Below are 12,750 nucleotides of genomic sequence, written 5' to 3'. Positions count from 1 at the left end.
TATATATATATATATATATATATATATATATATATATATATATATATATATATATTACTGTATATATATGGGTTATGGAAAAAATCCGCGAAGTGGTGAATCCGCGATGGTCGAACCGCGAAGTAGCGAGGGTTCACTGTAGACGAAAATATTTCTCGCAGACTGATACAATGCTCATAAACTGATTTGAATTTCTGTGCTCATAAATTGATATGAAGTTTTATGCTCGTAAACTGATTCGCTCACATTTAGACAATCGTAAACTGAGGTACACTACTGTACTCCTGGGAATCACTCGTAAACCGAGGTACTACTGTACTCCTGACTCCCACATGATCTATTGAAGTATATAGTAATTCACCAGCTTACTTGTTCTTGTTTACTTGCAGCGGCGAAAGATGAAGTTGTGAGTGTGGAAGCATCACCGGCCATCAGAGGACGGGACTTCAACGTCACGTGCACAGTGAAAGAGTGGGATGGAGAGGTGAGGCTATAGTTACTAGTCACTGTTTCTTTGAACCCCTGAAGAAAAATAGCAATTTATAGCTCCAAGGTGCATAGTAATTTTGTCCTTTCAAGGGATATGATAATGTGAACCCTTCTAATGGGGGATTTACAATGTAGTCCCTATGTTTGTTAAGAATCCCTTTGTCCTTGACTATCATTGGGAATATGATATATTTTTATTACTACAACTGGTAATGAGGCCAATATGCAACCCATTTGTGTTAATTATTATTAATTTATTATATCCCAGCCCAGATAGTGTCTTAAGTATCTTAAACATTTATGTTTTGTAAGGAAAAGGTAGAGTAGGTAAAAAATCAAATGAATACAACAATTAGAAGATAAGATCTATAGTATAATGAATAATTTTAACATTTTCAATACTTATTCTAAAGGAAGCCAGTCTCCCATTGGTTTTAGGTTATAATCACTTCCCAAAAATGTCCATGTTGGCTTCTACATCTTTAGTATTGACATCAGTGTTGTTGGAATATCCAATCTACTACCAACTAGGCCTAGCTGAGCACAACTAAAATTATCCTAATTACTCAAAGTACTTTTTTTCCATCTATTATAATTAATTTTCTTCAAAGTAAGATTTTGAGAGGCAAGGTGTACAAGTGCTGGGAACCCAGATGTATCTCAAATAATCCTGCTTCTATTCATTTCATGCTGACAAAGATTACATTTTTCATATGATATTCGAATGTCTAGAATAGCAATAAGTCAACGTGAACCACATAGAACCTTGAACTTCTCAGTCTGCTATTAATTAAAGGTATATTAAACTCTGGAATCCATAGCCCCGACCTTGTAAAATTCTATCTTCTTTTCTTGTTTCATGAGTCCAACAGGACATTTTATGCTTTTGGAAACATGATGGAGAGCTCATTCGCGATTCGAGTCGACTTAATTCATTTCCATTCAATACAATTTTTCAAGCAAGTCACACCTTTCCCCAGGTAACCTTCATACACAACAACGTTGTCGTAGACAGCAACAAAGACTGGCGGTACGATGTTCACAGTCAGTCTCTGGAAGCTGGCGGTAATGTGGTTGTCCACACCCTAGGCATCTCGGGCGTTACGGCAAACGACGGCGGCACGTACGAGTGCTACACAACTCCTCAAACATATCGAGCTGTTGAAGTGGCGGTTTGGGGTGAGTCTGTTGACATGAATGGTTCCTATACTATAGTGTTTATGTCTTTAGGAGTAATTGAAGGATGTCACGGTATTATAAAACAAAAGAGTAAAAATAAACAGTCAAAAGATGAAAGGTATATGAAAATATGCTTTTGGTAAGCTTATATATAAAAGGTATTCTTAACATGGAAATCTTTACCTGAACCAATTGAGGGTTGAAATGGCTTGATTTTTATGCCTTTTTTGATTTATGTATGTATATATATATATATATATATATATATATATATATATATATATATATACATATATATATATATATATATATATATATATATATATATATATATGTATATATATATATATATATATATATATATATATATATATATATATATATATATATATATATATATATATATATATATATATATATATATATATATATATATATATATATATATATATATACACACATATATATATGCATATATATATATATATATATATATATATATATATATATATATATATATATATATATATATATATATATATATATATATATGTCATCATCCTCATCATCAGCCATTACTATTCCACTGCAGAACAAAGGCCTCAGACATATCATTCCACTTGTGCCTGTTTATGATCTTTCTGTGCCAGTCCATGTGTGTATAATAAATACTTTCATAGTCACATACACCTCTATATATATGTGTGTGTGTATGTATGTATTATACATATAGGTTATGTATAATGTATAAAATGTATCAAAATGATGATAATCATGTGACATGTCAATGATCATATGAAAACTTAGAGGATATTGCAGGCATCCTGCTATATGTGATTTTTTCTAATTCATGCATATTTTCATCTGAATTAATAATACTCAATTTTCCTTCAAATATGAATGATTATATTTTTGGGAAAAAAAACAGACTTGAAAATAACAGATGAAATTCAACCATTGATCTCTATCTTGTTTCTCTTCCTCTTGTTATTTTTGAAGTTTTTATAGTTTATATATGAAAGATTTTTCTCAAGTGTTATTATTGTTCTTAAACTTCTCTTGTAGTTTTATTTCCTTATTTCCTTCCCTCACTGGGCTATTTTCCCTGTTGTAGCCCTTTGGCTTATAGCATCCTGTTTTTCCAGCTAGGGTTATAGCTTAGTAAGTAAGTAATAATGATGATAATAATAATAATAATAATAATAATAATAATAATAATAATAATAATAATAATAATAATATGGTTTTTATACTATAGTTTAGATTCATGATCATGGTGTGTTTTGTTAGCGTGTGTTAGATCGAAACGGAATTGTACGGGAAGAGAGAAACGGCAAGACATTTAGGAATGATTTTCACATGGATATAAATCATGTTATTATATCAGCAAATAATTCCCTAACATATTTTCTAGACTTGGTTGAGGTTGACCTCGGGCTGCAAGTGAAAGATCGTCCTAATTGGAGGGACTCTCCGATACCCATCAACTGCAGAGTCGATGGAGTTGATCCAGACACGGTGGTAAGTTGATGGAAAGTGTCTTTTTATCATCTTTTTCCTACTGTCCCTTTTGAGAGAGATTCGTCATTGTCGGACGAAATGGTTTAGTCTCTTTAGTTTCGTATGTCAAATAATTCTATGAAAAAGTATCAACTTTAAAAGCAATTTACTATGTGGTTATGTTAGATTTCAGTTTATCAGATCTCTCTATATATGATTTATAGCTGATTGATGTAATTTGTCAGTAATTTAGTCATCTTCCCTTTCTAAGGTTGTCAGGACTATCATTATAACATGCTAGTATGAATGTTCATATATAATTCATTATGTGGTTAAAGGAAATTATTTTCCAGTTGCAAAAGGGGTTTAATTCCTGACAAAGATACTGTATAGGTATGTATGTGAAACCCATATCAAGAGCTTTTTCTTAAATTTGTGGTTTTTTTAGTCACATTTAAAAAAAAGTATCTCAGAGACTTAAGTAATATAAAGGATGTACATGTAGCCATCACTGTGATAACAAAAAATGACAATATTCAATAAACTGGTCTTTCTGATAAATATGAGGATTATTTATGGAGACAGGAGGTAATTTGATGTTTAATTTGTAGCAATTTGATCAAATTTTAAAATGATGAAATTTCCAGTAGTTAAAAATTACAAATGATTAATATGTAGCTGTTACCAATTCATGCAATTAATCTGCTTATCCAAACAGACGGTCCTGTTCTCCCATTTTGACGACCCTCAAGTGTCAATCCAAAACCGTACGAAGATGTCAACCTCGGACCACTTGGTAAACATTGCGATTACTGAGAACGAACCAATGGCTGCAGGTTCCCCCAGTACGACCTTTACTCTCGGGTTCTACTCTCTCAGCTCTGATCTGTCCGGTATCTGGTCATGCGAGGTTATGCTTTCTAGTGGCCACATATTGGGCAAAGGTACTCTGTTTCTGGAAATAGAAGGTACGTTGGTTACTTACCTCTTAAGTTTGTTTGTTTACATTACTGTTTATGAAGCTGATGCTACCATTCCTGGAATTTTTATTGGTATATTGCTTGAGGGTACACTCGGGCACACTATTTTTTCTTATTTTTTTTTCTTCCTCTTGTTTTTTTGAAATGGTGTGTTGGGCAGGCTTAATAGAAGGGCCATGGATGCCTGGTGGTTTATCAAGAGGTTGTCTTTTCCTTTTTCTGATTTTTTCTTCTCAAAACCATCCTTACTGTCCTCCCTTCAGTTGAAGTGGCTATCCTGGAGGGTATTTAGCCTTGCATGGTGTATCAGCTCCTCCATGTTGACCAGTTTTTCCGACTTTTTACTATAGTCTATGGGTATCATCAATCACTTTTTTAATTATTCTGTACATATTGTTTTTGTTATAATTCTTGTTAATCTAGTTTTTAAGTATGATGTCTCTTTTTTATTTCTATTAATTCTTATGCTGTCTGGAGACATTGAGCGAAATCCTGGACCAGTACGTCCTAGATTTCGTCAATGTCGTCTTCTGTATTGCAATATTCGTGGTCTTCATGCAAATATCCAAGACCTTACAGTTGCGTCCAGACAGTATGATATTCTTTTGTGCTCAGAAACTTTGGTTTCTAATATGAGGCACTCATCTGAGCTCCTTATAGCTGGTTTTAAGAAGCCAATAATGCTGAAACGTGATGCCATTCCTAGGGCCAGGGGAATGGCGGTGTATATTAGGACCGAGTACCCTGCTTCTCATAAGTCCTGCTATCAATGTGGATGTCATGAGATTCAGGTAATAAAAGTTTGTGGCAGGCATAACAACTTTTATTTGTGTTCGATCTACCGGAATCCAGACATGGATGATTCTATCTTCGATTGTCTTCTTACCATTATGGCTAAGATACAAGAAGATGATAGAAAGGCTTCTTTTGTCTTTGTTGGTGATTTTAATGCTCACCATAGGGAGTGGTTAAGTTCTATCTCTCCTACCGATCGCCATGGCTTAAGAGCTTTAGACTTTGCCTCTGAATCAGGCTGTGAGCAAATCATAAATGAAGCTACTCACAGGTCTGGTAATTGCTTGGACCTCGTATACACTGACTCCCCTGGCGTTATAACTAGTAAGGTTGGTTCTCCAGTCGGGACTTCTGATCATGCCTTGATTTCATTATTAGTGAAGACTGAGCAGCCTGTCCCTGATATATCATATTCCTGTAAAATTTATATGAAATCCCAAGCAGACTGGAATGGGATTTTGCATGATCTTTTGTCCTTGAATTGGTCACAATTATATAATAGTGTAGATCCTGTTGTCTCTTTGAATGAGAATCTAGTCAACATAATTGATAGGCGTATCCCTTCTCGTGTGCTAAGGTACCGAATGAAGGACAAACCGTGGTTCAATGATGATTGTAGACGTGCTTATTTGGAGAAGCAGGAGGCCTATCACCTTTGGAAGGGTAACAGATCAGATTTGACCTGGAACAACTATACTCAGCTTCGAGCTTTTGCTCAGAGAGTTTATGCCTCAACTGAAAAGGAGTACAATTTAATCATAAAAGAAACACTTTCTGGTACAACTCAGGAACATAAATGGTGGTCTACCCTTAAATCTGCACTCTTTGGTGTAGATGGAACAGTTCCTCCTTTACTTAAACCAGATGGCTCAGTCACTCACTGTCCAAAGGAAAAGGCAACCCTTTTGGCTGATGTTTTTGACAGTAAACAGAGTAATGAAAAACTTGAACTTCCTCATTCCTGTTTTCCTGAGGCTAAACTAACTAGTTTAGCTTTTCGATCTCGTGAGATTAAAGCTCTGTTGATGGACCTTGATGCTTATGGAGGTGTAGACCCAAATGGTATTTTTCCTTTGTTTTTTATAAAGACAGCAGATTTCTTAGCTCCAAAGTTATCTGTTATTTTGCGCAAGTTAGCAAGAAGAGGAGCTTTTAGCACTTGTTGGAGAATTGGTAATGTTACTCCTCTATGTAAATGCGTTTGTGGTAGCTCAAGTCCCTCTGATTACCGCCCAATTTCCATAACTCCCATATTATCTAAAGTTTTTGAACGTCTTCTGGCAAAACGTCTTAATAGGTTTGCTGAAGGTAATCATCTATTCCCTAGTTTGCAATTTGGTTTTCGTAAAGGCCTTGGAGCATGTGATGCCCTTCTTACAATATCCAATGCAGTACAGAAATCCCTTGATTGTGGTCGGGAAGTTCGTATGATTGGCCTTGATTTTAGTGCTGCCTTTGACCGTGTTAATCATGAGGCCCTTGTTTTCAAACTGAAACAGTTGGGAGTGGGTGGGTCGTTTCTTAGCATTATTATTGATTTTTTAAGTAGTAGATCTCAAAGAGTAGTTGTTGATGGGCACCATAGTGAGTGTAGGAATGTGATATCCGGTGTTCCACAGGGTAGTGTTCTTGGCCCATTACTTTTCATTCTATATACACATGACATGTGGTTTGGCCTAGAAAATAAGCTTGTTGCATATGCAGATGATGCTACTCTCTTTGCATCAATTCCATCCCCTGAATGTAGATCTGGGGTTGGTGAATCCCTTAATAGAGATTTAGCTAAAATTAGTGCATGGTGCAAGTTATGGGGTATGAAGTTGAATCCTAACAAAACTCAAAGTATGATTGTAAGTAGGTCAAGGACAGTGGCTCCTCAACATCCGGATCTCAGTATTGATAATGTTTCTTTAAATTTGTATGACTCTTTCAAAATTTTAGGTGTGTTTCTCGATAGCAAATTTACTTTTGAGAAACATATAAGGTCTGTGTCTTCTTCAATTGCACAAAAAATTGGCTTATTGAGAAAGTCTTTTAAGATATTTGGTGATCAATCTATTCTGAAGAAGTGTTTTAATTCTTTTATTCTACCTTGTTTTGAGTATTGTTCTCCTGTCTGGTCTTCAGCTGCTGATTCTCATCTTAATTTGTTGGACAGAAACTTACGGTCTATTAAATTTCTTATTCCTGATCTAGATATTAATCTCTGGCACCGTCGTTCAATTAGTTCATTATGCATGTTGCATAAGATTTTTCATAACTCTGACCATCCTTTACATTCAGATCTCCCTGGACAATTCTATCCTGTTCGTAATACTAGGCAGGCAGTTAATTCTAATAGCCAGGCCTTCTCCATCACGAGGCTCAATACTATGCAGTACTCTAGAAGTTTTATTCCAGCTGTTACCAAGTTGTGGAATGATCTTCCTAATCGGGTTGTTGAATCAGTAGAACTTCAAAAGTTCAAAGTGGGAGCAAATGCTTTTTTGTTGACCAGGCGGACATGAGTCTTTTTATAGTTTATATATGACATATTTGTTTTTGACGTTGTTAGTAGTTTGTATATGACATATCTGTTATGACGTTGTTACTTTTTTTAGAATGATTTATTGTTAATTTGTTCTCTTCAGTTATTTATTTCCTTATTTCCTTTCCTCACTGGGCTATTTTTCCCTATTGGAGTCCCTGGGCTTATAGCATCTTGCTTTTCCAATTAGGGTTGTAGCTTGGATAGTAATAATAATAATAATAATGCCATCCCTTCCCCACTTTTTTCTTATCATGACTTCCTACTAAGCAACCTGCAATCCGTTTCCCCAATGTAGAGCCACCCGAATTCGTGGAGGAAATTCCCACGGAAGTAAACGTGGACAGCGGCCAAGACCTGTTATTGAATTGCTCCACTAAAGGATCGCCAGAAATCGTCGTTTCTTGGCACCGCACCGATATTCCAGAACCCATTGAGGTAAGGAGGATTAAATTTAATACCTCAATTTCCTATTTGGTGTCTATAATACGTTCCACGAGCTGTTATAACAATCTGTTTTGTAATTGTTTATATCCTACCTTATGTTTCAATTTATGTTTCATCTTTGCAAGGATGATGGAGTTTCAGGCCTTGTTTCTTTTCTCCATGTAATTCTACAATAGTCTATTTTTTCTTTATACTGTATTTCCTATATGTTAGCCTACATATCATCCATAACTTGAGTTACAATATATTTCAATCTATATTCATACATACATACATACATACATACATACATATACCAAGGCACTTCCCCCAATTCATAATTATTTTTAATCGAAACAAGCAGTAAATCCTTTTAAGCATACTTAGTGGGCCATCAGGAAGTAAATGTTCAAAGATGAATTAACACAAATAGTAACAAACATATGTTGCAAGCAGAATTGATCGACTTCTGGTAATGGGATATATGGTGCTAAATGAGCTACTCAATAAAGTCTATACCTTTCACGACTTGCTTAAGACTTCTGTTAAAGATACCAGACACCTTTACTTCTGAGAACTGAATTACTACAGCTAAAATAGCAACATTCGTACATTGTTCCATCTGATTTCTACACCAAGAACAGTGGTTCCTGAACACTGCCTTTTTACAAGCTTAAATAATCAGACCTTGGTCACAAAAGTAGTTTTTTAAAAATGTAAATATAATAAGATATTTAATTACTGATTTTCAAGTTGATACATTTCAATTTATCTGTTGAAAAAATCTGTATAATCTTTTCTTGGCTGTAAGTAGTTTGGTATAATCGACTTTGATAATGTTCTCCCTTCAGCGTCGCCGTCAGTCTGCCACTCTGTTCATCCCTGGATTTACAGCCAATGATGAAGGCGACTACTACTGCAGCGCTACTTTTCTCGATAGAGAAATCAGGGCGAAGACCAAACTCACGCTAAGAAGTAAGTCTTTATTTTAGTTTCCCTCGTTTTATGCATTTTCCAGTCGTCCATCTTCAGTTCTCATCCTTATATAGAGTCACTCCTTATTCATTTAATTGTCAAATCCTTTTCAATCTCCAACAATAAATCCTTGAATAGTAAAAAGAGTAGTTGTTCTTTCAAAAATCATTCCTTTTTTTACCTTTTCTTACCAGCGCTTATCCTCAAGTAAAGAGACATGTCTTTTTCTAATATGCATCCAGTTTTGTCACCTCCGTGATCATTCAGTCTAAAATCAATGATTTTATTGCCTGCATATGTATCCTAACTTATAATTTCATGCTCAATTAGAATATATTTTCATTTTATTGGCCAAATATATGATTTATCATCACCTATATGACTTGTCAGATTTTATCCATATGTGAAGTATTTGTGAGTACGGTACTAACTCTGTAAGATGTATTCTTCCTGTTTTATTTTGACAGACTATTTGTCAATTTTATGATTAAGAATAATTTTCCACCTATGTACACAAAATTCTCTATAAATACAATAAACACTTATTCAGTCATTAAAATGAGAGCCAAGAGATTTAAAGGTTATCAGTTAGGTCAAAGCCAGGGAATAAATTTGGTATTATACTCAATGTTCTCCTTGTTAAAGCAATATGTTTCATAAATAATTATTTGGGAATTGAACTTTGTACAGAAATTTCAAAATCAAATGATACATTTAAGATTATATTTATTGCTCTTGTTGACACATTCTGAATGAAAAATTCTTGGTAGTACGACTCGGAGGGTAATCAGTTTTATAAAACCAATAAGTGAAGATTTATCTAAGGCCTATATGCAAATCTCACCTTGTCAAAGCATTATTTGTGGAAGCTAGTCCATTAATATCTGAGTCTATGATCATTGATCTACTTGTCTAAGCATCTGCCTTTCTTTCTCACGAGCCCCAAAGCCTCGAGTAGTGTCAGTGACATCAGAGCCTGTCACCCTTGGGGAAGACGTCGTCGTCAACTGCGCCGTCTCCTACTGGACGGGACAGGTAAATGTGGGCCCTTTGTTCTATATACCCCAGAGTGAAGTTGTAATGGACAGATAAAAGTTGCTCTTTTGTTTTGAAAGCTGGAAAATGGCACATTAGACTCGACGTAAAAATGTTGCTTCTCGCACCTGTGCAGTCTAAGTAATGAGAAATTACTTTATCACTGTCAAATTGCACACCTGTTGAAGTAATCAGGTCACATGTTATTTGTTAAAAACAGTTCCACTTTTGATATCAATAAGAAATAATGTTATTTTTGTAATTGCCAAATTTTATACTTAAAAAGCTGTAACCTATTGCATATATATCTATTATTATTAGTTTTATCATTATCATTATTATTTCTATTTCTATATCTTTTTATTTTATCACAAGCCTTTTTTCTACAGCTTACTGTCTATTCATCTCATCATTTTAAAGTCTGTGGAAACAGTCCACTAATCCAAACCTATTTGAAGGCTTGATTATCATCACCAAATCCCACAAAATGCTCCAAACTGTAGTCCTACTTCTACACTTTCCACAGGTCCTCTTCCTACACAACTCTGAGGCTGTTGACCTGGGGATCCCAAACTCCCGCTACACCATTAGGAAGAGGTCACATGGCAGAAGGGATCCCAATATAGTCACTCACACCCTGTTGATCAGGGATTCCAGCATAGGCGACAACGGCCTCGTCGAGTGTTTCATATCTCTGGACGAATTCGGCTCTACGAACGTCACTGTTATGAGTAATTTCTATTTTCTTGATTGTTTTTGCCATTAATTTAGCAGGGAAGTAGATATTGGATCCTCTGTGAATGAGGGCATAGATGGTTTATTTACATAGGCACACTTTAATATGGGGGTTTGTATTCTTTCTCTCTCTCTTTTCATATATATATATATATATATATATATATATATATATATATATATATATATATATATATATATATGTTTGTGTGTGTGAGTGTATGTTTGTGTGTGTATGTGTGTATATACATATGTACACACACATATATGCATATATATGTACTACAGTATATGTGTATATATATATATATCCATATATATTAGATATATATACATATATATATATATATATATATATATATATATATATATATATATATATATATATATATATATATACACACACATTTGCATGTAAATGCATTCTAATATCAAGCACTGCCAGTCATATAAAAACTAATATTTTCTATACTCTGATACCCAGTCCTGAAAACAAACTCAAGTCTTTTTGTAAATTTCTCATAATGTCACCATCGTCCTCATTACAGCCATCATTTACCCATTCCAGAAGATGACGAAAGTGAAGAGGAAGAAGACATTGAGATCACACCAGTCCGCGTGGAACTACAAGGCGTCGATTTAGTCCAGGCGGGAGGTACCCTGACACTTACCTGTGTTATATCCTCAGGTATTCACCAGGTAAGGTCCTCACATGGAAATCAACTGTAATGTAGTGATATTTAAGTTTCAGGTGCAACCCTATTTAGGAATGCTAAATATTAAATGTTAAAGGTGACTGGTTTCAGTTTCATTTTTACCAGAATAAATGCTCACCAAAACGTCAGCCAGGCAAGCCCAACCCCCGCCTGTGGTGCCCAACCACAGCAGTGGTCTCCCCAGTAAACAGATTAAACTCCCGGTCTTACATACCATTTGGGGAACATCTCCATAAGTATCAAGGTCCATCAAGAGAGCTTTAATATCACAAGATCTAAAAGCTAAACTAGTTAGTTGAGCCTCAGAAAAACAAGAATGAAGAAGATCAAGTTTCTCATTACTCCGCTTACTGGATAGTGAGTGACAGAGCCATGGGGTTTAAGTAAAGGAGGAACTGTTGCATCTACACCAAAGAGTACAGATTTAAGGGTAGCTCATCACTTATGTTTATGGGTTATACCAGAAAGGGCTTTTATGGTTAAATTGTATTCCTTTACAGTTGAAGCATAATTTCTCTGAGCAAAAGTTCTAATCTGAGTATAGTTATTCCAACTCAAATCTGACCTGTTACCCATCCAAAGATGATAGGCCTCCTGCTTCTCCAAATAAGCACATTTACAATCATCATTAAACCATAGTATGTCTTTCACTCAGTACATTAGCACACAAGAAGGGATACCCCTATCAATTATGTAAACTAGATTCTCATTCAAACGGACAACATGATTAACACTACTATAAAATTGTGACCAATTCAAGCCCAAAATATCACTCAAAATCCCATTCCAGTCTGCTTAAGATTTCATATAAATCTTCATGAGTATGATGCATCAGGGACAGGCTGCTCATTTAGTCTTCACTATTAATGAAATCAAGTCATGATCAGATGTCCCAACTGGAGAACCAACCTTACTTGTTATAACACCAAGGGAGTCGGTGTATACGAGGTCCAAGCAGTTACCAGGCCTGTGAGTAGCTTCACTTATGATTTCCTCACAGCCTGATTCAGAGGCAAAGTCTGAAGCTCTTAAGCTATGGCGATCTGCAGGGGAAACAGAATTTAACCACTCCCTATGGTTAGCATTGAAATCGCCAACAAAGACAAAAGAGGCTTTTCTATCTATCAACTCTATGTATTTTAGCCATAATGGTGAGAAGACAATCGAGGATAGAATCATCCATGTCTGGATTCCTGTAGATTGAACACAAATAGAAGTTGTTATGTCTGTCACAAACTTTTATTACCTGCATCTCATGACATCCACATTCATAGCAGGACTTACGAGAAGCAGGGTACTCTGTCCTGATATACACCGCCATTCCCCTGGCTTTAGGGATGGCATCCCATTTCAAAATTATTGACTTCTTAAAAACAGTTATAAGGAGCTCAGA

General features: G+C 35.2%; 1 protein-coding gene across 2 annotated transcripts in view; it reads left to right on the top strand.

The window, feature by feature from the left end:
- LOC137618727 (uncharacterized) overlaps positions 1–12,750 on the top strand; it is a 142,771-nt gene that overhangs the window by 55,487 nt on the left and 74,534 nt on the right. For both annotated transcript variants that reach the window (XM_068348896.1, XM_068348894.1), the window contains exons 17-25: positions 390–484; positions 1,470–1,668; positions 3,083–3,189; positions 3,887–4,136; positions 7,769–7,908; positions 8,748–8,871; positions 9,812–9,906; positions 10,433–10,637; positions 11,210–11,340. In XM_068348896.1, the coding sequence (XP_068204997.1) occupies positions 390–484; positions 1,470–1,668; positions 3,083–3,189; positions 3,887–4,136; positions 7,769–7,908; positions 8,748–8,871; positions 9,812–9,906; positions 10,433–10,637; positions 11,210–11,340 (1,346 nt within the window). The remainder of the gene's footprint in view (positions 1–389; positions 485–1,469; positions 1,669–3,082; positions 3,190–3,886; positions 4,137–7,768; positions 7,909–8,747; positions 8,872–9,811; positions 9,907–10,432; positions 10,638–11,209; positions 11,341–12,750) is intronic.

The sequence above is a fragment of the Palaemon carinicauda genome, chromosome 25, assembly GCF_036898095.1.
Source record: "Palaemon carinicauda isolate YSFRI2023 chromosome 25, ASM3689809v2, whole genome shotgun sequence".
Taxonomy (NCBI): Eukaryota; Metazoa; Arthropoda; class Malacostraca; order Decapoda; family Palaemonidae; genus Palaemon; species Palaemon carinicauda.
Note: the sequence above shows the minus strand (reverse complement) of the source record. Positions and strands in the feature narration are given on the sequence as shown.